Below are 27628 nucleotides of genomic sequence, written 5' to 3'. Positions count from 1 at the left end.
ATTATGTCAATCTTCGCCCCATTTTATTGAATTCACTGACTCCTGCTGGAGTACAGTTGGACAGGACTTCTTATAACCTCACCCGAGTGGCCATTCTTCATAGGTGAGCCTAGACTAGAAATGTTCATCGGTCTGTTTCATCCGACGACCCGGATTTTGTGATGGTAATGATGGCGAACGGTCAGCGTCCGCGGTCATTACCCCTCTGAAATGGACACTAACTTCAGGATTTAGCGCGTGCGCAGATAAACGCAGAAATCCTGAAGTTGCGGTCAGTCATTCCCTGTTCCGCCACATGCTGTGCTGTGGAACTCCCCATAGTCGGCAATCAGTTGAACCGATGAAAACTTAAGCTTTTCCGATCTAATTATGCTGTTAAACATCCCATTAAAAGTTGAACATTGTTGGAATAAGTGTAACTGGGGTTTTAATAGCATATTCACTACTCAACCACCATTCTGGCAATGAAAGACAAATTTTATATTTATGGAATGTCAAATTTCTCATGAGAAAAATGACGATTTTTAAAATAACTTAAAAAAATTTAATTATAAAAAGTTTGTTTAGGATTTTCAGCTTCTACCTTAATTGAATCAGTGCTTTTTATTTCCTGGTTTGAGAACATTGATTAGCTGCTTAGACAGCTTGATGACATCACTGCTGCTCTGAGCTGGGGATACCCTTTGACAGCACTACAATTAATTTAATGTCAAGAAACCCAAGGTTGTCGCCAGAGAGATCACGCGATCTTTGTGGGCGCCGCTTTGCCGCCGACTGCAAATTCCGGGTCAATGTCTCATTTTCCAGTAGGGGGGTGATGGATTAACAATCAGGAGTGGAAATCCTGTCTAGATTATTTTCCCCTCTCTCGCCCAGGGGGTGCTGAGGCCAATTGTAGCCGTGAGACCGCTACCCAGGCTGAGATCAGCTAACACAGCAGAGACCAAGAATCAAACCTGTGATTTTCCTGGTCAATATGCCGCTGGGCAGTGGGGAATTGGGGAACACAGGAATGGGAGTAGGCCATTCAGCCCCTCGAGCCTGCTCTGCCATTCAATTAGATCATGGCTGATCTATACCATGGCTCCATTTGTTGGCTTTAGATCCATAATCCCTGGATACACATACCCAACAAAAATCTATCGATCAGTCTTGGAAGCTCCAAACATCCACAGCCTTTTTGGGGGAGCAGAGAATTCCAGATTTCTACTACCCTGTGTGTAGAAAAGTGATTCTTGCTTTGCCTCCTAAATGGCCTAGCTGTAATTTTAAGATGATGTCCCCTTGTTCTTGATTTCTCCCACCAGGGAAGCATAGCCTACGCCTCCACACCATTTTCAGTGTTAGAGCAGAGAACGTTACAGGCCAATGGAACACTGCAATGACAAACACCAAACATCTTCGAAAATTAATTCCAGCCAGACTGCTAGCCAAAACACTCCAAAAAAAAACTATAGTATACAATGTCACCCTCCTGAATATTTTTTTTTTTTTAAGAAGTTAGTATTTCAGGAACTTTTCCATTACAATACCAAATCACTCCCTTGATAATTTTGCCTAATTCTATTTTTTTTTTTTAAATGCCAATCCTAAATAATTAGTGAGGAAGTCCTACACAAGGTACTGAATGAACAATTTCTCTATGGGATTAATAGTAAGGAGTCAGAGCCTGGGAAAATGAACTAGTCTTGTAATTCTCTATTTTTAGCTCCGATCTGATTGATACAAGATCACTAAAACAGATGAGGCACTTATGGCAGATTAGAAAAAGTGGAGTTAATTTAGCTGTCAAAAACAGCGGAAATAAATTTACTGTGGAACATTGTTGGTTGCTTGAAATCCTTGTCCAGAATTATTAACCTGCTCCTACTCACTACATTCAATGTGTGCCTTGGGTTATTTTACTTTTGTTTGCAAATATTCTGTAGTGTAATCTTACTAGTAAATTTGATTTAATTAATTTTAAGTTGTGTTTGCATCTGTATAATTTAGAATTAAGACTTGAGAATTCACTTTTCACCCATAGCAAGATATCAATGTCTAATATTTGAGCTCCAAACTGTAAAGATAAGAATATTCAAAGATTGACAATCAGATGCTATTCACAATTATTTTTAACCCCAGCATTCAGTTCCTTTATTAAAAAGCGAGACAAGCACGAATGGGACACATTTGCCCTTTAGAGGGCATAGTTTCCTGGATTTTGTAAACCACAAGCAACAGAACGGCTTTCAAACAGAACAAATTCACCCAGCAGCTCCTCGAACCAGGAACGATTGTCTATTTGCTCTTTTTAAACTTTATATACCAACTTATCACTTGTATACTAATGTGCTCCACCCAAATACCACTCCAGCTGGCACTGGACTATCTGACTGACCAATGGGTGACCTGAACAAACCTCTCAGTGTCTGGCTGTTGCCACACCTGACACACTCCAATGTGTTTGTCAGGGGCAGTTATCCCTAAACTGTTGCACGCCTCCTAACAGCTACATTTTTTGTACCAAAGGTGGCCGGCCTGGGAGCCTGACCTCTCGGCTAGGACCGGGAAAGGGCGAAAATACAGTAGGCGAAAATAAAAACGCAGCTTAAATCAGGGAATTCTCCAGGAAACTTCTGTGTTCCAAAATTCAGGATTTTGTTGCTTTTTTGTAACATTAAAAAAAAAATCACATTCAAATATAAATCAAGTTTGTTTTAGTCTCCAAAATGCTCACAACTGTGCAAATGGTGCCTGCATTTTCTCCTTCCTAGTCTGATTTTCAGTCCTCTGTAGCATTTATGTTCAATGCTAGACTACATACCATGGTATAACAACTCATCCCTGCAGTGTCTTGCCACTTAATGCAACAGGTTTAAATCTTCTAACACCAGTACCGAATTCTATTTATAATAAAGCATTTCTGAAGATATTTTGGGAAGTGTTTTTATTAAATAATTAATTTCCACAAACATTAGCAAACAAAGTAAAATATAACTGTGTACTGCATCTTGTAGCAGACAAGGATGCTCGGTAATTCAACTGTGCATATGTTGCAATATTTCTTCAGTTTTTATGTCAAATACCAATATTTTTTCAAACCTCTGTTAAAGTATTTTTAATTAGAAGTCCAAACATCAGAAATGTCAGTTTTAAACATGTCCGATTTTCACAGTGCAGTACTTTCACTACCCAGAACAGACACTGCTGACTGTGGCTGCAACTGCTAGATTGATAAACTGGGGGAGTGAATCAGAAAACTTTTGGAGAGTATTTACCTGTACCATTATATAACTCACAGTTACAGCAGTCACTGTGCGATTATTGTTCTCCGTGTGTCACGTGATTTCACCACACAGGAAACCCATGGGGTGTTAATCGGTTTATAGTCAGTCAACAAAATGTATGGCAGAATTTGCAAGGATTGCAGTTCAAGGAGAAGGCCTTCTCAGCACCTTCTCAGCACCAGCACCTTCTCAGGCAACTAGCGATGGACAACAAATGCTAGCCTTGTTAACGTTACCCACATATCAAGAACAATTTTTTTTTTTAAAGCAAAGGTGAAAATGCGAGCGTAGAAGTACCTGGAGGAGGATGTGAAAGAGTCGCTACTGGATTCAAAGGGACAGTGCATTAAAAGTCAATGGGACAAAAAGCAGAAAAGTCACCAGGCCCAGATGGTATGTGCACCAGAATATTGAAGGAGGTTGGGACGGAGACAGCAGAGGCAGCCAACTCATAATTAACCCCAAAAAAATCATACGCTAGTTAGTTGTACCTTTGTTTTGGGTAAATTTCTAGAGCCCATAATAAGGGATAAGGTTACTGAACACTTAGAAAGTCCTAGGCTAATGCTAATTGGGGACAGTCAGTCTGGATTTGTAAAGGGCAGGTCTTGCTCAACTAGTAATTGATTTTTTTTTTAGGTGTATAGATAAAGGGAACACAATGGATGTCATATATATGGATTTTAATAAGTCATTTTATGAGCTGCTACATAAAGTACTTTGAAAAAGTTAAAGCACATGGAATTAAAGGGAATGGAACTGTATGGATAGAGAGATGACCAAGGGATAGAAAGCAAAATGGAGTAAATGCAAGTTTTCAGATTGGCAGGATATGGGCTGCCCCAGGGGTCTGCGCTGTGCCCTTTGTTTTCCATTTATGTAATGATTTGGACACAGGCAAATGAGGAATGAGCTAGAAGTATGCTGACGATACCAAATTAGAGGGCATGACAAACTGTGAGGAAGAATGCAAGACAACAGGCAGGTTAGATAAGTAAGCAGATTGGCAGAAGGTAGACCTCAATGCAGAGAAATGTGAAGTAGCAGATTTGGGAAAACAAACACAGTGAAAGGAAATATACCCTGAATAGGTGAGGGAGATCAGGATCTAGGGGTGTAGATATATAGATCTTTAAAGGGCGAGAGTGCAGGTAGAAAAGACCATATAAAAGGGAAATAAGATTCTGGACTTTATACATAAGAACATTGAATAACAGGGATTGCCATTGAATTTGTACATGAAACTGGTTAAACCACTGCTGGATCACTGTGCAGTTCGTGGCACCCCGTTATAAGGAGGATATTAAAGCCATGGCAAGGCTACAAAGCAGACTCTAGAATGATGCCAAGAATTAGAGGCCATAGATATGAAGAAAGACTTGGAACATTGGGGCTTTTTTAAAAAACCTTAACAGAGAGGGTTATTGGGAACCTAACAGTAGTTTTCAAAATTATGAAACATTTTGGGATATTAAATAACGAAGGATTGTTTGCACTGGTTGGATAAGAGGCAGAGACTGTAGAAAAGTTTCCCCCCCATCCCCACAATTATTAGAACTTGGAAAGTTTCACAAGTGGCTATTGAAGCAGATTCTAACATCACTAAAAATTGGATAAGTATTTGGAAAAGAAAGAATATAAAATGATACGGGAATGGATTAGAGTGAATAGCTCCAGCTGGAGCAGGAGCACAAGCAGAGTTGGCTGACTGGCCAATGTCTTTACTGCAATTTGAATGGTCCACTGGGCCATGAGGCATTCTCACCAACGGGACACTACATTGAGTTCTGACAAAGGGTCATCGACCTGAAACATTAACTCTGTTTCTCTCTCCACAGATGCTGCCTGGCCTGCTGGGTATTTCCTTGTTTTTTTCTTTGTTTAATATTTTAAATTGCTGAGTCAGACTGTTAGGAACCTGAATTACCATTACAGCACAAAGTATTAAATCCAGGAATAATTTGGAGTCAAATAGATAGATGAATTCCATCGCCTTCACATAGTCAGAGTCATAGATTTATACAGCACAGAAAGAGGCCCTTCAGCCCATCGTGTCCCTGCCAGCCATCAACTAAAATGGCAGGGGGTTGGGAACCTGTGCAGGGAGACAGAGGAAAGGGAAGCAAAGATAGAAGCAAAAGACAGGAAGGAGAAAAGCAAAAGTGGAAGGCAGAGAAATCAAGGGAGTAAATCAAACAGGGCCACAGTAAATAATAATTCTAAAAGGACTAAGAGTGTTAAAAAAACAAGCCTGAAGGCTTTGTGTCTTAATGCGAGGAGCATTCGTAATAAGGTGGATGAATTAGCTGCGCAAATAAATGTAAACGGATATGATATAATTGGGATCACGGAGACATGGCTCCAGGGGGACCAAGGCTGGGAATTCAACATCCAGGGGTATTCAATATTCAGGAAGGACAGGCAAAAAGGAAAAGGAGGTGGGGTAGCATTGCTGGTTAGAGAGAAGATTAATACAATAGTAAGGAAGGATATTAGCTCTGATGATGTGGAATCTGTAGAGCTGAGAAATACCGAGGGGCAGAAAACGTTAGCGGGAGTTGTATACAGACCCACAAACAGTAATGCTGAGGTTGGGGATGGCATTAAATGGGAAAGTAGAGACGCATGCAAGGGCACAACAGTTATCATGGGTGACTTTAATCTACATATAGATTGGGCTAACCAAATTAGTAACAATACTGTGGAGGAGGAATTACTAGAGTGTATACGGGATGGTTTCCTGGACCAATATGTCGAGGAACCAACTAGAGATCAGGCCATCTTAGACAGGGTATTATGTAATGAGAAAGGATTAATTAGCAATCCTGATGTGAGAGGCCCCTTGGGGAGGAGCGATCATAATATGATCGAATTCTTCATTAAGATGGAGAGTGAAGTAGCTGACTCAGAGACTAGGGTCCTGAATTTAAATAAAGGAAACTACGATGGTCTGAGGCGCGAGTTGGCTAGGCTGGATTGGGGAACATTACTTAAAGGGTTGACGGTGGATAGGCAATGGCAAACATTTAAAGATCGTATGGATGAACTACAGAATTTGTTCATCCCTCTCTGGCATAAAAATAAAACAAAAAAGGTGGCTCAACCGTGGCTAACAAAAGAAATTAGGGATAGCATAAGATCCAAGGAGAGGACATATAAATTGGCCAGAAAAAGCAGCAAACCTGAGGATTGGGAGCAGTTTAGGATTCAGCAAAGGAGGGCAAAGGGATTAATTAAGAGGGGGAAAATAGATGATGAGAGTAAGCTTGCAGGGAACATAAAAAAACTGAGTGTAAAAGCTTCTATAGATATGTGAAGAGAAAAAGATTGGTGAAGTCAAGTGTAGGTCCCTTGCAGTCAGAATCAGGGGAATTTATAATGGGGAACAAAGAAATGGCAGACCAGTTAAATACATACTTTGGTTCTGTCTTCACAAACGAGGACACAAATAACCTCCCAGAGATGTCAGGGAGCATAGGGTCTAATGAGAGGGAGGAACTGAATGAAATCAGTATTTGTAGGGAAATGGTGTTAGGGAAATTGATGGGATTGTAGGCCGATAAATCCCCAGAGCCTGATAATCTACATCCTAGGGTAATTAAGGAAGTGGCCCTAGAAATAGTAGATGCATTGCTGGGCATCTTCCAAAATTCTATAGACTCTGGAACAGTTCCCATGGATAGGAGGGTAGCTAATGTAACCCAACTATTTAAAAAAGGTGGTAAAGAGAAAACGGGGAATTAGACTGGTAAGCCTGACATCGGTAGTGGGGAAAATGCTAGAGTCCATTATAAAAGATGTAATAGCAGAGCACTTGGAAAACAGTCACAGGATCAGACAAAGTCAACATGGATTTACAAAAGGTAAATCACGCTTGACTAATCTACTGGAATTTTTTTTGCGGATGTAACTGGTAGAATAGATAAGGGAGAGCCAGTGGATGTGGTGTATTTCGACTTTCAGAAGGCTTTCGATAAGGTCCCGCATAAGAGATTAGCGTGCAAAGTTAAAGCACATGGGATTGGGGGTAAGGTACTGACTTGGATAGAGATCTGGTTGGCAGACAGGAAGCAAAGAGTTGGAATAAATGGGTCTTTTTCCAAGTGGCAGGCAGTGACTAGTGGGGTACCGCAGGGATCGGTGCTACGACCCAGCTATTCACAATATATATTAATGATCTAGACGAGGGAACTAGATGTAATATCTCCAAGCTTACAGATGACACAAAGCTGGGTGGGCGAGTGTGCTGTGAGGAGGATTCAGAGAAACTCCAGTATGATTTGGACAGGTTGGGTGATTGGGCAGATGCATTGCAGGTGCAGTATAATGTGGATAAATGCGAGGTTATCCACTTTGGTGGCAAAAACAGGAAGGCAGATTATTTGAACGGCAATAGATTGGGAAAAAGGAAAGTGCAACAAGACCTGGGTGTCCTTGTGCACCAGTCGCTGAAGGTAAGCATGCAGGTGCAGCAGGCGGTTAAGAAGGCAAATGGTATGTTGGCCTTCATAGCGAGAGGATTAGAGTACAGGAGCAAGAATGTCTTGCTGCAGTTGTACAGGGCCTTGGTGAGACCACACCTTGAGTATTGTGTGCAGTTTTGGTCGTCTTATCTGAAGAAGGATGTTCTTGCCACGGAGGGAGTGCAGCAAAGATTCACCAGACTGATACCTGGGGTGGCAGGAATGACGTAAGAAGAGAGATTGGGTCGATTAGACTTATATTCGCTCGAAGAATGAGAGGGGATCTCATTGAAAGTTATAAAATTCTAACAGGACTAGGCAGACTAGATGCAGGAAGGATGTTCCCGATGGCAGGTGAGTCCAGAACCAGGGGTCACAGTCTACGGATAAGGAGTAAGCCATTTAGGACTGAGATGAGGAGGAATTTCTTCACCCAGAGAGTGGTGAACCTGTGAAATTGTCTACCACAGAAGGCAGTTGAGGCCAATTCATTAAATATATTCAAGAAGGAGTTAGATATATTTCTTAAGGCTAAAGGGATCAAGGGATACGGGGAGAAGGCAGGGACAGGGTACTGAATTTGGATGATCAGCCATTATCTCATTAAATGGCGGAGCAGGCTCGAGGGGCAGAATGGCCTACTCCTGCTCCTATCTTCTATGTTTCTATCAAGCCCTATCTATTCTAATCCCATTTTCTAGCACTTGGTCCATAGCCTTGTATGCTATGGCATTTCAAGTGCTTATCTAAATGCTTCTTGAATGTTGTGAGGGTTCCTGCCTCCACCACCCTTTCAGACAGTGAGTTCCAGATTCCAACCACCCTCTGGGTGAAAATGTTTTCCCTCAAATTCCTTCTAAACCTCCTGCCCCTTACCTTGAAACTATGCCACCTGGTTATTGACCCCTCTACTAAAGGGGAAAAGTTCCTATCTACCCTATCTATGCCCCTCATAATTTTGTACACCTCAATCAGGTCCCCCCTCAGCCTTCTGTGCTCTAAGGAAAACAACCCCAGCCTGTCCAGTCTCTCTTCATAGCTGAAGCACTCCAGCCCAGGTACATCCTGGTGAATCTCCTCTGCACCCTCTCCAATGCAATCACATCCCTCCTATAGTGTGGCGACCAGAACTGCACACAGTATTCCAGCTGTGGCCTAACTAGCGTTTTGTACAGCTCCATCATAACCTCCCTGCTCTTATATTCTATGCCTCAGCTAATGAAGGCAAGTATCCCATATGCCTTTTTAACCACCTTATCTACCTGTCCTGCTGCCTTCAGGGATCTATGTACACACACACCAAGGTCCATCTGATCCTCTGTCTTCCCTAGGATCCTACCATTCATTGTGTATTCCCTTGCCTTGTTAGTTCTCCCAAAATGCATCACCTCATACTTTTCAGGGTTAATTTCCATTTGCCACTGTTCTGCCCATCTGACCAACCCGTCTATATCGTCCTGTAGCCTGAGGCTTCCCTCCTCGCTATTTACCACTCCACCAATTTTCGTGTCATCTGCGAACTTACTGATCATACCTCCTACATTCATATCTAATTCATTAATGTACACTACAAACAGCAAAGAACCCAGCACCGATCCCTGCGGCACACCACAGGACACAGGCTTCCAGTCACAAAAACAACCTTCGACCATCACCCTCTGCCTCCTGCCACTAAGCCAATGTTGGAGCCAATGTGCCAAATTGCCCTGGATATCATGGGCTCTTACCTTCTTGACCAGTCTCCCATGTGGGACTTTGTCAAAAGCCTTACTGAAGTCCATGTCGACTACATCAACTGCACTACCCTCATCCACACACCTAGTCACCCCCTCAAAAAATTCAATCGAATTGGTTAGACATGATCTCCCCGACAAAGCCATGCTGACTGTCCTTGATTAATCCTTGCTTCTCCAAGTGGAGACTAATTCTGTCCCTCAGAATTTTTTCCAATAATTTCCCTACCAGACGTTAGGCTCACTGGCCTGTAACTCCCCGATTTATCCCTACTACCCTTCTTGAACAATGGTACATTAGCTGTTCTCCAGTCCTCTGGCACCTCCCCTGTGGCCAGAGGTGTTCTGGAAATGTGTGTCAGAGCCCCTGCAATCTCCTCCCTTGCCTCACACAGCAGCCTGGGATACATCTCATCTGGCCTGGGGATTTATCCACTTTTAAGCCCGCTAAAAAGGCTAGTACCTCCTCCCTCTCAATACGAATTTATTCAAGTACATCACAATCCCCCTGCCTGATTTCTATGCCTACATCGTCCTTCTCCATAGTGAACACAGATGCAAAATATTCATTTAAAACCTCACCCACATCTTCCGGCTCTACACACAGATTGCCACTTTGGTCCCTAATGGGCCCTACTCTTTCCCTGGTTATCCTCTTGCCCTTAATATACTTATAGAACACCTTGGGATTTTCCTTTATTTTGCCCGCCAGTGTTTTTTCATGCCCCCTCTTCGCTCTTCTAATTTCTTTTTTTAAGTACCCCCCTGCACATTCTATACTCCTCTAGGGCTTCCACTGTTTTTAGTCCTTTGTATCTGCCAAAAGCCTCCCTTTTTTTCCCCTAATCCATTCTTGTATATCCCTTGACATCCAGGGTTCCCTGGGCTTGTTGGTCCCACCCTTGACCTTTACGGGAACATGTTGGTGTTGTACTCTCTCGATTTCCTTTCTGAAAGACTTCCACTGCTCTGATGTGGATTTTCCTACAAGTAGCTTATCCCAATCCACTTTGGCCAGATCCGGCCTTATCATATTAAAATCAGCCTTCCCCCAATTTAGAACCTTTATTCCCACAGTTGGGTTGATTAGTCATTCTAAGGCAGCTTCTCTTCTCCAGAATTGCAGCAGTTCTCACTTAACTGGACAATGAGCAAAACAAAACATTATACTGATCCATATTCCTTAACTGATCTTTAATAAATGGTTGATGTTGAAACTTTCTCTTAAGTTGATAATTCTATCAAGCTGTAAATAACTTTATATTAATTGAGGTTTTGAATAGAGCAACTTTAATGGTGCTGTAAAATCTTTCTATTATTTTAGATTACAAATACTTTGTGAGAATTTGGTATTTTAATCAATACAATCTTAAGTCACATTGCACCAATGCATTTATAATTTTTAAAAAGAAAAACCACAATTTGACAGCTGCTTAAATGATTCATTTCCTGAGTGTTTATCAATAGAGCCACTGGAGAAAGAACAAAAGAAAGCACCTGGACGTGAAAGAGCAAGACAGAGATTGCAATAAAGCAGCCAATCAGCAGAAAACATTAGATCTGGAAAAGGCAAAGCCCAAAATACGCTGACCTTAACATGACTTTCAGACAAATCCCTTGCATTAAATTAGACAGCGCTTGTACTGTACTAAAACTATTATCTTGCATTCAACAGCACAATATGTTTTTGTCAGTGTGCCCTAAATGTTTTCCCTTTGTTTCTTTTCTCCTTCGAGGGAGCCTTCTGGCCTCTGAGTGGCACCTCCCCCAGTAGCATAGCCGAGATTGGAAACTGCATGGGTTCTCTTCGACACAAGACTTTGACCCACAAGTATTTGACCCACTAATAACTATTTAATGCTAAAAATCTCAATCTCCCACTTGAATACCCTGCTTGTGTGTTAGACTGATGAATACCCTGCTTGTGTGTTAGATTGATTAATAATGGTAACTGTATTCTTGTTCTTTGGTTCAATCTAACCTTTTAAAAAAAAAAAGGATGCCAATATTGTAAAATAACACGTCAAGGCAAAAAGTTTTTAGGTTGGATTCATTTCTTGCAAAAGCAATAGTATGATAAGCATAGAAGAAACAATTATTAGGTTCCAAAGTACAGGAAACTTTGGTTTATCCAGAGGTTAACGGTCCGGAATGCTCGAGCCACCGGCAAAAATCAGGAGCCGTTTCGTTAGGTTTTTTTTCTTTTCGTTGCTTTTTTTTCTCCCACCAGTCAGGCTCTGCAAGGTCTCGCTGAAGCTGTTGCTAAGCTACAGAGACGCTTGCAAGGTACGGCCGACTGTTTAGAAGCACAGGGTTTGTTGCCAGATACGGAGCAAAAGCTCCATATGTTTCAACATTAGCGCTGGTTTGTCCGGCAGTTTTGATGGGACGGCAACAGCTCGGTCCCGTCGGTGTCGGATAGCACAAAGTTTCCTGTATGCTGCAACCATCCTAGAATAAAGGGTGCAATTCATATCAACCCCTTTTGAATTAAGGGCTTTTCACAGAAGCTGGTGTCGAGTCTTTTTTTGTAAATTCAAGATAACTGGATTGGAGAGCATAAATGTCTATTGCTGAGCAGTGATAGTGCAAGAGACAATACTGCAAGAGGTAGATAGTGTTTTCATTTGCCAACATTGTACAATTCTGAATTAATTTGGGGTTGCTCAGCCTAGATGAAGGGTTTGATTTTACATTAAAAGATTATGAATAAAACAGTTCTCTCCACATAGCTTCTGCAACTAACAAGTGTTAAAAATTAATCAGTTAAATCACAAAAGCTAACTGACTAATTGACAGTATAAATACAGATCTCAATGTAAAATTTATTGTAAATATTGAAACTATAAAAGGGTGGTCAACAATATGAATCGTGAATCAAGAATTAGGAACAGGGATTGTCCTTTGGTTGTTTTTTGAATAATAATAGCAAAAGGAATAAAAGTAACTTGAATGAGAGATGCAGTAATTGTATCAATTAAATATGCAATAAAACCAAGATCAGCAGATTTTTAAAAATTAATCACAATTATTTTTTTATTTTTTTAATCGCTTGACAGCCCATTTAATATAGTTTTTCTCTCCTCTCCCTCAACATCGCACCCTACCACACCAAGAGGACAGAATGGAGACCTACCCTCAGCCCTCTGTCAATGTTGTTCTATTACTAGCTGCTAGAAGGTGCACGAGAGCAGCCCGATGTGCCAGGTTCTCAGACTTTCCCTCCCGGTGGGCTTACGGCTGGGCTGAGTTTGGTGCTTCCACAGAATACCACGGCGATCAAAAAACTCATCAATCTCAATTCTACCACTCTATGGTGTCACATGATGGAGGTCTAACATCACCCAGGAAGAAACCCATTAACTGCTCCACTCAGCAGGAACCATTTTTCCCCTTATAAAATTATATTGTTCAGCAGATGTTGATATTTGAGCTCAATTTGATACGACTTTCTTAACTAAAATTTCTTTGGAACGCCTATCCCTACAAAGCATGCCCCACTCCAGATGGAACTTTGATTCCTCCCTATAAAGAGAGGTTGGTTAACTATAATGCATTGCTAAAATTGCAATTGAGCTGCCTGGTGGCACAGTCTGTTGTACCAGTGTGAGTTTACACAGTCAGTTCCTATAAAGTGAATTCTTGATTTCTTCCAGGGGCAGCAGAAAGGGAGAAAAGAGAAGCGGGAAAGGGAGGGCAGAGAGAGTGAAAACAATAGGGCAAATGAGAACTAGCAGGAGATTAAAAAACAAGGAAGGATGGAATGGGTGTTGAATGGAAACTTGGGACCTTAAACAATATAAGGAAGGGGAAAAAAAGTTAACTATTACAGGAAACTCTTTATTATCCAGCACCGACGGGACCGGCGTGGTGCCGGTTTATCAAAAAGTCCGGATTACAGAGTGGTATAGTTAAAAGGTACGAGAGCTCCGTACACAGCAACAAATCCAGGCTTCCCTGTTGCTTAGCAACATGTGCAGGAACCCCGGCCACAAGATCCAGGCGTCCCTGTTGCTTAGCAACAGGTGCAGGAATCTCGGTTACACAGCCACAGATCCAGGAACGGCCACTAATATGAAGTAAAAGTTACCTGAACCTACTCCTGAATTTTGCCGGTTAACAGAGATTTCCGGTTATTTAGGTGCCGGTAAATCGTGAGTTTCCTGTAGTTACTGGTTGTTCTTGTACAGCTTAAAAAGGTCAGTTATAGGGCAACATTGACAGAGGCATAGAGGGAACAGGCTGCAAAGCCCACTCTCCTGGGCAAGGTGCACAGTATGGGGAGGTGGGGAAAAAAATAACTTTTTTTTTTTTTTTATAAAAAGAGCCTAAAAATAACAAAACTATAGAGATTTTCTAACTCTTTAATTTTCCTTCTTAGAGAGAATGTTGTACAGACGGTTCTCATCACCTTGCTTCACTGATTAACATCTGGCCTGCATAAATTTGACATGGTTCACAGCTATCTAAAGTGCATCCGATTCCAAGACAAAAGGACAGCAAATTCATTAATGGGAAATCCTCTCCCTGAACTTATGCAACAGTCACTCCCACCTGGCAAACCACCTGGAAACAAAATATTTCTGTTAGGCAGAGTTTGAAAAAACTAAGCATTTGGAAAAAAAATCATTTTGTTCCTCAATGGAAGGAGGGCCCCACAGTAATTCTTAAATATAATTGGTGTTATAACCACTAATTTCAGTTGAGGCAGAAAGCTAGAAATTGGGACATTTTGCTAGTAACTTTTATAGACCATCATATTCTGATTTAAATTTTTTTTTTTTTAATGAATTTTGTTCTCAAGGTGAGTGATAATAGAGATGGGTATTCAATGCCTGCATCAAACAAACACGTAAAAATTTGCACAGTTAAAATGTGCATAAAACGCCCTCTAATCTGTCTCATCAGAACTACAACTCGTACTGAACTAGAGACCTTTCTTCCATTTCCAACACCTTCTATTATAGACGTCATATTTATATGCGCCGCTTAACACTTAACTGTCTCACCTGACTAATGGCAACAGATTTCCCATTTAAACACCTTTAGGGTAATGCTCTGGCTGTGCAGCCAGCTACATTCTAGTCACATTTACACTGGCACATTTTAGTTGGCATCCCGAGAGACTGACATCTGGGAGTTGCCTCAAGTTTACACCACTAAATCTGCCTCCATTATACCTGCGACAGAATCTTAAGATCCACACAGAAATAAAACTGGTTCTACAATGGGTACATAGAACTGGTTCCAACTAGTGGGTCTATAACCAGGATAAAGGGAGTTAGATTTAGTCTAAACTCAGGGAGCAGGCTCAGTGCCAGTGTAAAAGCGTCCTCTGTAATACCTCCCCTATCAGAATACAGACTGTAGCAAAGAATGTTTGACTTGAATGAGAATTTGAAGATGTAATTTGTAATCTTCTGTTTACCATTTCTCCGGGAATTCGGTGCTATGGCATCTGGTAAGTGGAGTATGTTGTTAAACGTACAGTAACCAGTTGGTGTTACAGGAAACTTTGGTTTATCCAGGAGGTTAACTGTCCAGAATGCTCGAGCCACCGGCAAAAATCAGGAGCCGTTTCATTAGTTGTTTTTTCTTTTCGTTGCTTTTTTTTCACCAGTCAGGCTCTGCAAGGTCTCGCTGAAGCTGTTGCTAAGCTACAGAGATGCTTGCAAGGTACGGCCGACTGTTTAGAAGCTGTTAAAGCAACAGGGTTTGTTGCCAGATACGGAGCTCAAAATCTCCGTATGTTTCAACATTAGCGCTGGTTTGTCCAGCAGTTTTGATGGGACGGCAACAGCTCGGTCCCGTCGGTGCCGGATAGCACAAAGTTTCCTGTACATTGAATAACCCAGTCCGCTCACCAGCATTTTCAATATTCAGAACTCTGGTTTTCAATAGGAGTTGGGGCATGTTGTGGAATGCGATAATAGCTGGCTTTGTACAGCCAATTCATACTTCACTTACCAGCACTGTTATTTTTTCTCCAACACCATAAAACATGATAATCATTTAATACACTACAAAGAGAGAGATTAGGAGGGAAAAAGATCAACTATACAGGAGCAACACAAATATTCCAGTCAAATAAAAATCAGTTAAATGCACAAACCATATCTGAAATGCACAAACCATATCAGTCCAAAGATGTGCGGGTTAGGTTGATTGGCTATGATAAATTGACCCTTAGTGTTAGGGGGATTAAATACGTGGGGTTACGGGGATAGGGTGGGATATGTGTTGGTGTAGGGGTTACAGGGATCGGGTGGGATATGCGTCGGTGCAGGCTCGATGGGCCGAAATGGCCTCTATCTGCACTGTGGGGTTTCTGTGATTCTGTGAATGAGTGCAAATTCTTAGCCAATAAAAATGATGTGGATTTAAGTTGGCTTCACCAGAATATGAAGTTGACAGGTTGAGAACACTGTACAAACACTTGGGATAATTAGATGCCTGATGTGGTTAATTCAGCTCCCACACATTGTGTGGATCAGCTACCCCATGATGTCAACAGAATTCATACCTTAAACAAAAAATAGTTAACATAACAAAAAAATTAGAAGTAAAAATGTGTTAAATCATAACTTTTTGCAACAGCTTTTTTTTTTTTTAAATTAAAAAAGGTGATACTGATGAGACTCCCTGTGGAACGTAGCCTAATCAGTTATTTTGGATATTTATACAGAACTTAATGCTGCAATGCTCCATTTAGTAACATTTCCAACTGTATAAACACATTTGCAGAATATACACAGACCTTGATCTCAGACCTTTTTTGCCCACTGCATAATGACATTGCTCTAAATCCTACCCTCTAAGGCAATGTTTGCAAGTCAAGTTTTGTCACCATGTCTGCATGCACTCCCGAGGAGGGACTGTGGCATCGTCCCAGAAACAATTCCTCAGTAATTTACAGCTCTGCCGCAAAAGGCAGAGGAAGATCGCAATATCCCTTTTGTCACATCATTTTACAGCTCATGTGGGAGGCTACTGGAGAGTGGGAGGCTACTGGAGAGTAGGAGACAGTGAGTATTAGAAGGTCATGTAATTGCAGCATTTGACAGCAAAATGAAGAACATTTTAAATGTGAACACAAAAATAAACTTTAAATTAGTATAACATTTAACACTGTATGAAGAGATATCTTTTAAAGGAAATAAGTATTTTTTATAACCAATAAAAAGCCAGCTATAGTGTGAAGTATAACTCCCCATTTAAAACTTTAAAAAAACCATATAAAACACGCTCCTCTAATGCCTGTACCAGTACATCAACCACATGGTGCGGTACTGAACCATACAGAGCAGAAAGGCCACGATTCAACTGCTGGTTTGTGCTGCATCATCTGATAGCAGCAAAGGCAGCAGTGCTACAATTGGCTCATGGCTGGGGGGGAAAATTCGCCAACATTGCCACGCCTGATCGCTGTGTAGCCACCCCCTACTGCGTGCATGTGAACATCAGGCGAGGACAGAATTGGGTTTGCCTACATTAGCCATTCGGTCGAAGAGCCGACACTCACTGCTTAGGGTCACATGTAGAACGATCACTTGGCGAGGTACTGGAGGCGTGTCGAAGCTTGTGGAACTGTACCCGGAGGAGTCCACACCCTCGGGGCAACAAGGAGGAAGAAACTTGGATTTTTAATAAGTAAATGAAATGATTTTGGAACAGCGTGCTTACCTGTTGGTCACCTCGATATTTCGCACCTCCCATAAAGCTGCATAAAATGTGATCCCTGGTATATGCTTCAGACGGTTGAATGGAAAATACCTCTCCAGAGAAGCAGCAGTCAGCTCATGCAGATCCAGATAAGGAAAGTACTCCCGGCCATAAGCATCTAGCACAGGGGGCATCATTAAGGACAAATACAATTGTTCTCTGTTCTCATTAGATATAATGACTCAGATCATATAGTTAACCATTTTTAGAGAAATCTAAGGTGAAAGGCCCAAAGTGAAGAACATCGCCAAGGCTGAAAATAATAACAGATGATCAAGCAAGCACTGATTAGATGGTGTCAAACTTGGATTATAAAAGCCTGAAAATTGCAAGAGGAAGACTAACGACACATGGAATTTCACTAAAGTCCTGGCAAAGAATGAATCCGAGTAAGAAATCGTACGACGAGTCTTGATTTTGTCACAGTGAGGATCTAGGGAGCAGGAAGACTCTGTAGATCAGCTTATTTACAGTTTAGAAGGAAGAGAGGGAAATTCAGTAACATGAATTAAAGTGAAAATATTTTTTAAAAATCAAGACACCAGAAAGCAGGAAGGTGGAGTTGAGGTAGAAGATCAGTCATGATCTTATTGAATGGCAGAGCAGGCTTGAGGGGCCGAATGGCCTACTCCTGCTCCTATTTCTTATGTTCTTATGATACAGGTTGAAAGAGCAGTTGGAGGCTAGAAGCAAGAAGGATTGCCCAAGAGATGACAAAGTTTATCTCCTATCCAAGAGTCTCAGAGGTATTAGAAAAACAAGTCCAAATGTGGAAGGAGCATTCAGGTAAACTCGAGTTGGTATGTAAATAACATGGAACATTTTCCGATTCCATATACAATGACAACACTGAGTGCATCAGGTACAGCACGGGCTAAATCTTACTGCATCACACACACAGTTTCTTACTGTCTTATGATGGGTTATAAATGGCTCAAACGTTGCGCTCTTGGCTGAAGAAATCTTTCTCTAGCTCAGGTACCCATTAATCTTGATTCATCAAAATCAGATTGGAGTGCAGTTTTATGCTGTGTACACATGACAGCTAAGATTTTGATGGCAGCTATGCAAAGCAGGTTATGGCTAGACGTTCAAACAGCTAGAGGGATAGATTTTGGCTAAATTCAAAATTAGCACAATTTTTAAAGATTTATTTAGCAATGTTTTGGGGGGGGGGGGGAAATGAAGGATACAAGCAATTCCTGCTCCGATTCCACAAATGTTGCCGAAGACCGATGATTCCGGTATAAAAAGTGCAAGGACGAGTAAAATGAGTGGGAGATAGGCCATTTTGATAGTTGTTATAAACACAATGTTCTTCAAAGGGGACAAGATTACGGTCATCCCCACATAAGCAAACACGACTATCGTAAATCCCTGAATTTCTTTTAGTTTTTGCAGTTCGAAAAATATCGAGCTGATCAAAGTATAGATGATTCCAGAAAGAACAGCAAACAGGAGTGTGAGGTACGCGTACTTTACTGTTCCGATGTCCTTCTCCATAGCACCACCGAAATACCACAGCATAAGAACGTTGCACACCAGTGCACTCATACTTTTATGGATGAACACATAACTAAGCAACTTGTACACTGTAGTTAAAAAAAACATATGTTAGTGGTACATGCATAAGAATATAGTTTATACAACAGTGACTGATGCTGAAGGGAACAATTAACCCCCTCCATTCCTAGATAACGGTGACTCCAAACTGCATCTCATGCAAGTGGGCACCTTTAATTTGGGTGCATTGGCGGGCTATTCAACTATGGAAGCATGACGGCTGAGCCTATTCCAGTTCTCCATCACTCGCACACACACCTGTTTTTCAGCAGAGGGCACTGGATAGCTATCAGGAACTGAAACCATAATGGATTATCCTCTTCCTACCCTCAGGGCACTGAGGTCAACTGTCGTACATCCATCACCGTCCTGACTGAAATCGCACCACAGGCCCGGGATTGAATTTATAACTTCAGGAGCGGTGTGGCTCAGTACCACATCAAGTGGCGAATTTACCCACTGAACCATCGAGCTGCCTGAAGGAAACAATGGCGGCACTCTGGATTGTGTTTAAAACCAAGCTGACTAACAGAACACTTACACAAAGCATCAGTATTCCAAAGTAGGACACTTATGACCAAGGAACCTAGTACAGAACACACAAGAACAGGATGTTCAGCCCGGTCCACTAAAGTATCCCATCACACAAGGGACAGTGTAGCACTCTGTTAGTAGGATCCCCCTATATACAAGTCACACATCCAACTCAAGTCCTCCCAAGAGGCAAAAGAAAAGGTGCAAGAAATCTGCAAAATGCAAGTGTCACTGTTAAATGGAACTTTAATTGCCACAAACCATAGAATTAACAAAAATGCAACATAACATCCGCCATCAGAACAGAAAAGCAGTGCCTGTATTATTTTTCCTCTCCCAAATTTCTGGAAAGAAAAAATAAAACACGTACCCAGATGTTCCATTACTAGGGCACGAAAGCAAATCATACCGTTCTGGCCTTATTTATTATCCCAGCTCAATCCCCAGGTGGTAGACAGATCAACGTCACCAGCCTGACGATTCTTGCTGCCATCCAGGTTAATAAACACACGGCAGAGTCCAGTTTGACCCGCTGTCACGTGGACATCAGGCGAGGGCAGAATTGGGGTTTGTCTGCAATAGCCACATGGTCAAAGAGCTGCTTCGGGTCACGTGAAGAATGGCCACTTGGATGAGATGCTAGGGGCCTGTCGGAGCTTATGGAACTATACCCACAGGATTCTACACCCTCGGGAGAGCAAGGAGGAAGAAACTTGGATCTATCCCAGTATTGGAAGCAGTTTAGGATTTTGCAGAGGATTAGCATCAGTTGATGTCCTCTCCTATAAAGCCAGTTCTAGTATGTCCCTCACAAAGTATCCTTGAATGGCTTCTTTATAACCACATCCTTGACTAGTATTGGTATTTTCTGCTGGTATGTAGTGCTGCTTTCACTAGTGAGCTGCTTAATGGCCAATGCTAAGTGACATGAAAGAATTAATAATTTGTAGAACATATTTATAAAATGCAAGGCAAGGCAACTGGCCTTCAGTTACACACTGTTCTTATCCAGTCTTGCAGCAAAGTGGAATTTCAGGTTTAAGGTGATACTTTTGGGTGCGCACGTAAAAAAAAGTCAATTTTCTAGTCTGCATGGCTAGGTAGTGGTGCAGGTGCAGAATGGGCAAACAAAGGCCAGGAAATAAAACAAGACGACATTTTGCTCATTTCTTGTTCGATGTGTGCTAAAAGCTATTATCCAACTGGTCAAATTCCAGTGTTCTCACAAAACATGAAAGAACTTCACTAAGGATCTCAAACTTTTAGAACTTTCCTTAATTTCTCAAATGTCTTGCTGGGAATGAGCGGTATGACTAAGCCCACATAACATGGGCAATGCTAGGAAGGAACGTTCTGGCTTGAGAGCTTGTGATCTTAAATGTGTGTTGGAGTGTTCTTTTGTTGCAGTTTTGTTTCTTAAGATTGTGCTTTCTGCAATCATTTTCCCTACTTTTGTTATGCCTGGGCCTATATTGTGTGTCTTGTTTGCTTGCATCTCGCATATCTAGATTCTGGGAGCTGCAGTTTTTGTTGCTTCTACCAACATTCAGACCATGAAAATTCCTCTCCATGCTTGTTTTGGAGCAAGGGGAGGATCTGATGAGGAATGGGAGGCAGATGCATTGAGGCCAGAGGTGGGCTGCAATTGCCCAATAGAATAACTACCTAGATATATCCAAAATGAAATCTGCCTTTACTGGCTCCACTTTACAAGGGAGGCAGTCTCATCCTCCAGCCTAACTTTCAGACAAGATCAAAGTCAGGGACAGCTCTGCCAGTTATAGAATAGTACGGCACAGGAGGCCATTCGGCCCATCGAGTCATTGCCTGCTCTTTCGAAGAACAACCCAGTTAGTCCCACTCCCCCACTCTTGCCCCATATCTCTGCAATTTTTTCTCTTTCAAGTATTTATCCAATTCCCTTTTGAAGGCTACTATTGAATCTGTATCCACCACCCTACAAGACAGTGCATTCCAAATCCTAACCACTCGTTGTGTAAACGTAGAAACAGAGAAGATAGGAGCAGGAGTAGGCCATTCTGCCCCTCGAGCCTGCTCCGCCATTTAATGAGATCATGGCTGATCATCCAAATTCAGTACCCTGTCCCTGCTTTCTCCCCATATCCCTTGATCCCTTTAGCTTTAAGAAATATATCTAACTCCTTCTTGAATATATTTCATGAATTGGCCACAACGGCCTTCTGTGGTAGAGAATTCCACAGGTTCACCACTCTCTGGGTGAAGAAATTCCTCCTCATCTCTGTCCTAAATGGCTTACCCCTTCTCCTTAGACTGTGACCCCTGGTTCTGGACTCCCCCGCCGTTTTTCCTCATTTTGCCTCTGGTCCTTTTGCCAATCACCTTAACTCTGTGCCTCTCATTATCGACCCTTCAGCCATTAGAAACAGTTTCTCTTTATTTACTCTATCTAAACCCTTCAGGATTTTAAACATCTCAATCAAATCTCCTTCAGCCTTCTCTGCTCCAAGGAGAACAGAGTTTATCCACGTATAACTCCCTCATACCTGGAACCATTCTAGTAAATCTCTTCTGTACCCTCTCCAAAGTCTTCACGTCCTTCCTAAAGTGGTGGTGAAGGTGACCCCAGTCCTTTACTTTTATGCCTCCAGATCATTCAAAGCCACATCAGGGGATATACACCAAATCAGTCACTCAGCAGTGCAATGATGCATACAGACGATCATGGGTTCAATCCCTACACCAGGACTTGAGCACATAGTCTAGCTTGCTACTTCAATGCAGGAGTGAGAGCACTGCATTGTCAGAGAGCTGACACTTTAGAGGTCTTGCCTGCCCAGGTGGGTGTAAAAGATCCCATGACAGTATTCAACAAGGAGATGGGGATTTCTCTTGGTGTGTTGGCCATCATTCTGCACCACCAAAACATTAATTGGTCATTTAATTCATTGCTGTTTGTGTGACCTACAAACAACAGTTAGATATAACTGTTCAAAAGTATTTAATTGACTATAAAGCGCTATGGGGCAATCAGAGGTTGTGAAAAGCACTATATAGATGCACGTTCTTTCTTCCTTGAAGTCTCAAAGGAATGGGAATGGGTGGAGTTTTTCCCCATTTCATTAATTCCTCTCAATTTCCACATAGCAGTGGGGAGCCAAAATGTTGTGGGGGCAGAGGCACCCATATTCCGATCTCCAAAGGCTGTTAAGTGTCTGGTAAAGATTGCAAGAATGCAGGCATTTTTAATTTCCAAGAAAGACTATAATGTATAAATTAGTATTTGTACTGCTGATTATTGCACTTTAGCTTCAATGCAATTATAAATCTTGCAAAGGAGTCTGACTACCAGCCTCAAATGACTGCATAGTGTTTTCTACCTTTCAGAGGAGACTGCACAGCATGTTAGCCATAGTTCAGTGGTAGCACGCTGACAATCCAGCACAGTACTGAGGGAGTGCTGCACTGTCGAAGGATTAAACCCAGGCCCCATCTGCTCTCTCAGGTGGACGGAAAAGATCCCATGGCACTATTTCGAAGAATAGCAGGAGTTCTTTCTCCCTGGTGTCTTGGCCAATATTTATCCCTCAACCAACATCATAAACAGATTTCCTGGTCAGTATCTCATTGCTGTTTGTGCGGCCTTGCTGTGCGAAAATTGACTGCCGCGTTTCTTACATTACAACAGCAACTATACTTCAAAAGTACTTCAATGGCTGTAAAGCACTTTGGGTCATCTTGAGGTTGTGAAAGATGCTATATAAATGCAAGTCTTCTCTTTCCTTTTTAGGCATCCCAGTCAACCTCCAGTGCAAAACCTTCAGCAAAATGATAATCATTAATCCTGTGGCATGTTCCTCCTGTACACAGCCTGTACAAGGGTAGAAGTTTCTGATTACAGGAAGTGCGGGTCTGCCTACAAAAACCTGCATTGTGCAGCAAATATGGAAGGAAGGAAAAGAGAGGGAAATGAGAGAGAGAGATCAAATTATAACAGACCAGTTGATGAATATCCAGCCAGGAGTACATGCATGGGGTGTCACTGTTCTGCAATGTCTATTCGTGCAGACATTCTGGCACATGCAGCAGGCCTGGGAAACATCAACAAAATAAAACCATGCATCATTACCCATTTTGTAAGCACACCGAACCAGGTTGGCACATTTAGTGGGCCAAAAGGAGTAGTAATGTAAAAGAAAGTTGCATTTATATAACGCCTTTCACAACCTCAGGATTTCCTAAAGCACTTCAGAGCCAATGAAGTACTTTTGAAGTGTAGTCGCTATTGTTTTGTAGGCAATTGTGACTGTCAATTTGCACCCAGCAAGGGCCCACAGACAGCAATGAGATAAATGTCTAGTTAAACTATTTTTTGGCGATGTTGGTTGAGGGATAAATTTTAGCCAACACACCAGGAGAACGCCCCTGTTCTTCAGTATGTAGTGCCATAGAAGCTTTTATATCCTCCTGAAAGGGCAGACAGGGCCTCGATTTAACACCTCAGTCGAAAGGCTCCTCAAAAAGTGTAGCATTCCCTCAGTAGTACACCGAAATGCCAGCACAGCTTCTATGTCTCAGTCTCTGGAGTGGGGCTTGAACTCTCAACCTCCTGACAGTAGATTGCATGGCCCACATTTGCATTCAAGTCAGTTCTCCAGGGAGTGGGTCACTTATGTTAAGGAGCACCCACAATGCCTGGAAACACACATTTCAGCACTCCATCAAGGTGAAAAAGGGATTAATTCATCAACTGAAATCAGTGAAGCTGTAACATACTTTCTACAGTGCATTAGAATGCAATTGAAGCAGAGACCACAATATTTAAGAATAAATGAGATAGGTTGAAGGAATAAAGAAAACAATGCACATTTATAAAGTGCTTTTCACAACCTCAGGACATCCCAAAGCGCTTTAAAGCCAATTAAGTAATTTTGAAGAGTAGTCACTGTTGTAATGTAGGAAAGGATATGGAAACTGAGCAGGCACATTGGGATTAGACTACACCAACACAGACTGGGTAGACTGAATAGTCTGTTACCATGTTGTAATTCTAATGCAATTTCTATGTAATTCTAATGTAACATACCCCCCACTCCCATAGACAGACCTACATCCATCATCCAAATGCTCCCTGAGGTTTGGAAGGTAAGATGTGTCATTGCACTGCTGGGTATTTTACACAGTTCAAGTGGCTGGAATAAGAGAGGCTAAATATCCTGGTTCCCAGGACCTCCCTTTACCTTGGTCTCACTAGCCTTCTGTCTAGGACCTCTCCCCTTACCTTAGTATCTCACTATCCTGATTCCCAGGACCTCCCCTTACCTTGGTATTCTCACTTACCCTGGTGCCCAGGACCTCTCCCCTTACCTTAGTATCTCACTTACCCTGGTGCCCAGGACCTCTCCCCTTACCTTAGTATCTCACTTACCCTGGTGCCCAGGACCTCTCCCCTTACCTTAGTATCTCACTTACCCTGGTGCCCAGGACCTCTCCCCTTACCTTAGTATCTCACTTACCCTGGTGCCCAGGACCTCTCCCCTTACCTTAGTATCTCACTTACCCTGGTGCCCAGGACCTCTCCCCTTACCTTAGTATCTCACTTACCCTGGTGCCCAGGACCTCTCCCCTTACCTTAGTATCTCACTTACCCTGGTGCCCAGGACCTCTCCCCTTACCTTAGTATCTCACTTACCCTGGTGCCCAGGACCTCTCCCCTTACCTTAGTATCTCACTTACCCTGGTGCCCAGGACCTCTCCCCTTACCTTAGTATCTCACTTACCCTGGTGCCCAGGACCTCTCCCCTTACCTTAGTATCTCACTTACCCTGGTGCCCAGGACCTCTCCCCTTACCTTAGTATCTCACTTACCCTGGTGCCCAGGACCTCTCCCCTTACCTTAGTATCTCACTTACCCTGGTGCCCAGGACCTCTCCCCTTACCTTAGTGTCTCACTTACCCTGGTGCCCAGGACCTCTCCCCTTACCTTAGTGTCTCACTTACCCTGGTGCCCAGGACCTCTCCCCTTACCTTAGTGTCTCACTTACCCTGGTGCCCAGGACCTCTCCCCTTACCTTAGTGTCTCACTTACCCTGGTGCCCAGGACCTCTCCCCTTACCTTAGTGTCTCACTTACCCTGGTGCCCAGGACCTCTCCCCTTACCTTAGTATCTCACTTACCCTGGTGCCCAGGACCTCTCCCCTTACCTTAGTATCTCACTTACCCTGGTGCCCAGGACCTCTCCCCTTACCTTAGTATCTCACTTATCCTGGTGCCCAGGACCTCTCCCCTTACCTTAGTGTCTCACTTACCCTGGTGCCCAGGGCCTTCCCCTAGTATCTCACTTACCCTGGTGCCCAGGGCCTTCCCCTAGTATCTCACTTACCCTGGTGCCCAGGGCCTTCCCCTAGTATCTCACTTACCCTGGTGCCCAGGGCCTTCCCCTAGTATCTCACTTACCCTGGTGCCCAGGGCCTTCCCCTAGTATCTCACTTACCCTGGTGCCCAGGGCCTTCCCCTAGTATCTCACTTACCCTGGTGCCCAGGGCCTTCCCCTAGTATCTCACTTACCCTGGTGCCCAGGACCTTCCCCTAGTATCTCACTTACCCTGGTGCCCAGGGCCTTCCCCTAGTATCTCACTTACCCTGGTGCCCAGGGCCTTCCCCTAGTATCTCACTTACCCTGGTGCCCAGGGCCTTCCCCTAGTATTTCACTTACCCTGGTGCCCAGGGCCTTCCCCTAGTATCTCACTTACCCTGGTGCCCAGGGCCTTCCCCTAGTATCTCACTTACCCTGGTGCCCAGGGCCTTCCCCTAGTATCTCACTTACCCTGGTGCCCAGGGCCTTCCCCTAGTATCTCACTTACCCTGGTGCCCAGGACCTTCCCCTAGTATCTCACTTACCCTGGTGCCCAGGACCTTCCCCTAGTATCTCACTTACCCTGGTGCCCAGGGCCTTCCCCTAGTATCTCACTTACCCTGGTGCCCAGGACCTTCCCCTAGTATCTCACTTACCCTGGTGCCCAGGACCTTCCCCTAGTATCTCACTTACCCTGGTGCCCAGGACCTTCCCCTAGTATCTCACTTACCCTGGTGCCCAGGACCTTCCCCTAGTATCTCACTTACCCTGGTGCCCAGGACCTTCCCCTAGTATCTCACTTACCCTGGTGCCCAGGACCTTCCCCTAGTATCTCACTTACCCTGGTGCCCAGGACCTTCCCCTAGTATCTCACTTACCCTGGTGCCCAGGACCTTCCCCTAGTATCTCACTTACCCTGGTGCCCAGGACCTTCTCCCTTACCTTGAAAGCGGCTCTGGAAGTTGCCGAGTGTGAAGGTGTGTGGGTCCAGCACCTTGTACCTGCAACTGAGGTAGAAGATGATCCACCCGAGCAGGGCGGTGGAGACGGTGGCACAGGGCAGGATAGGGATCATCGACTTCACCAACTGCACCAGGCTGGGCGGCGGGCTGTTCTGTTGGTTGGGGGCCGGCTGGTCCCTCCTCACCGCCATGGCGGGGCCCCGGGCGGGAGCGGCGGAACTGGCCGTCGGCAGGAGCCTAGTCCCTCAGACTTCGGTGCAAGCAGGGGGACCGCGGCTTCTCTCTCACTCCCTCCGGCCAAGCTGGCGCGCTTTGCCGCGAATTTCTCGGCGAGCAGCTGCAGTCAGGCTGAAACTTTCTTCCCGTTTCACGGCCCCAAAGTGACGCACCAGCCGCAAAGTGCCTGCGCGCCCGACCACTGCACAGCCCGTCGCCATGGCAACCAGCAACTTCACTTCCCCCCACCGCAAGTTTTCAAATATTGTTCCTCTTTCCACTGCATCAGTTCATTGCACTTCTTTCATTTCTCTTTTATCAATACAATGTTATCACTTTCTAATGTATATTTTCTTTTCTTGCTATTTTCTCCTCCTCTTCTTCTTAGGCAGTCCCTCGGAACCGAGGATGACTTGCTTCCACATTAAAAATGAGTTCTCAGGTGACTGATGAGTCCAATGCAGGACCTACAGTCTCTGTCACAGGTGGGGCAGACAGTGGGTGGGGTGCTTGGGTTGACGTGCACTCCTTTCGCTGCCTGCGCTTGGCTTCCGCTTGCTCCCGGCGAAGAGACTCGAGGTGTTCGGTGCCTTCCCGGATGCTTCTCCTCCACTTTGTGCGGTCTTGGGCCAGGGATTCCCAGATGTCGGTGGGGATGTTACACTTTTTCAAGGAGGCTTTGAGGGTGGCCTTGAAGCGTTTCCTCTGCCCACCTGGGGCTCTCTTGCTGTGCCGGAGCTCTGAATAGAGCGCTTATTTTGGGAGTCTCGTATCGGGCATGCGGACAATGTGACCCGTCCATCGGAGCTGATTGAGCGTGGTCAAAGCTTCG

General features: G+C 43.5%; 1 protein-coding gene across 1 annotated transcript in view; it reads right to left on the bottom strand.

Moving 5' to 3' along the window:
* rhbdd2 (rhomboid domain containing 2) overlaps nt 1-26926 on the bottom strand; it is a 62838-nt gene extending 35912 nt beyond the window's left edge. The window contains exons 1-3 of the mRNA XM_085964246.1: nt 26561-26926; nt 18381-18779; nt 17149-17305 (exon numbers count right to left, since the gene is read on the bottom strand). Of these exons, the coding sequence (XP_085820372.1) occupies nt 17149-17305; nt 18381-18779; nt 26561-26771 (767 nt within the window). The 5' untranslated portion in view covers nt 26772-26926. The remainder of the gene's footprint in view (nt 1-17148; nt 17306-18380; nt 18780-26560) is intronic.
* Between the last annotated feature and the right edge of the window lie 702 nt (nt 26927-27628).

This window comes from Somniosus microcephalus, chromosome 22 (assembly GCF_052327205.1).
Source record: "Somniosus microcephalus isolate GS21.2 chromosome 22, FLI_Smic_1.0, whole genome shotgun sequence".
Classification (NCBI taxonomy): domain Eukaryota; kingdom Metazoa; phylum Chordata; class Chondrichthyes; order Squaliformes; family Somniosidae; genus Somniosus; species Somniosus microcephalus.
Note: the sequence above shows the minus strand (reverse complement) of the source record. Positions and strands in the feature narration are given on the sequence as shown.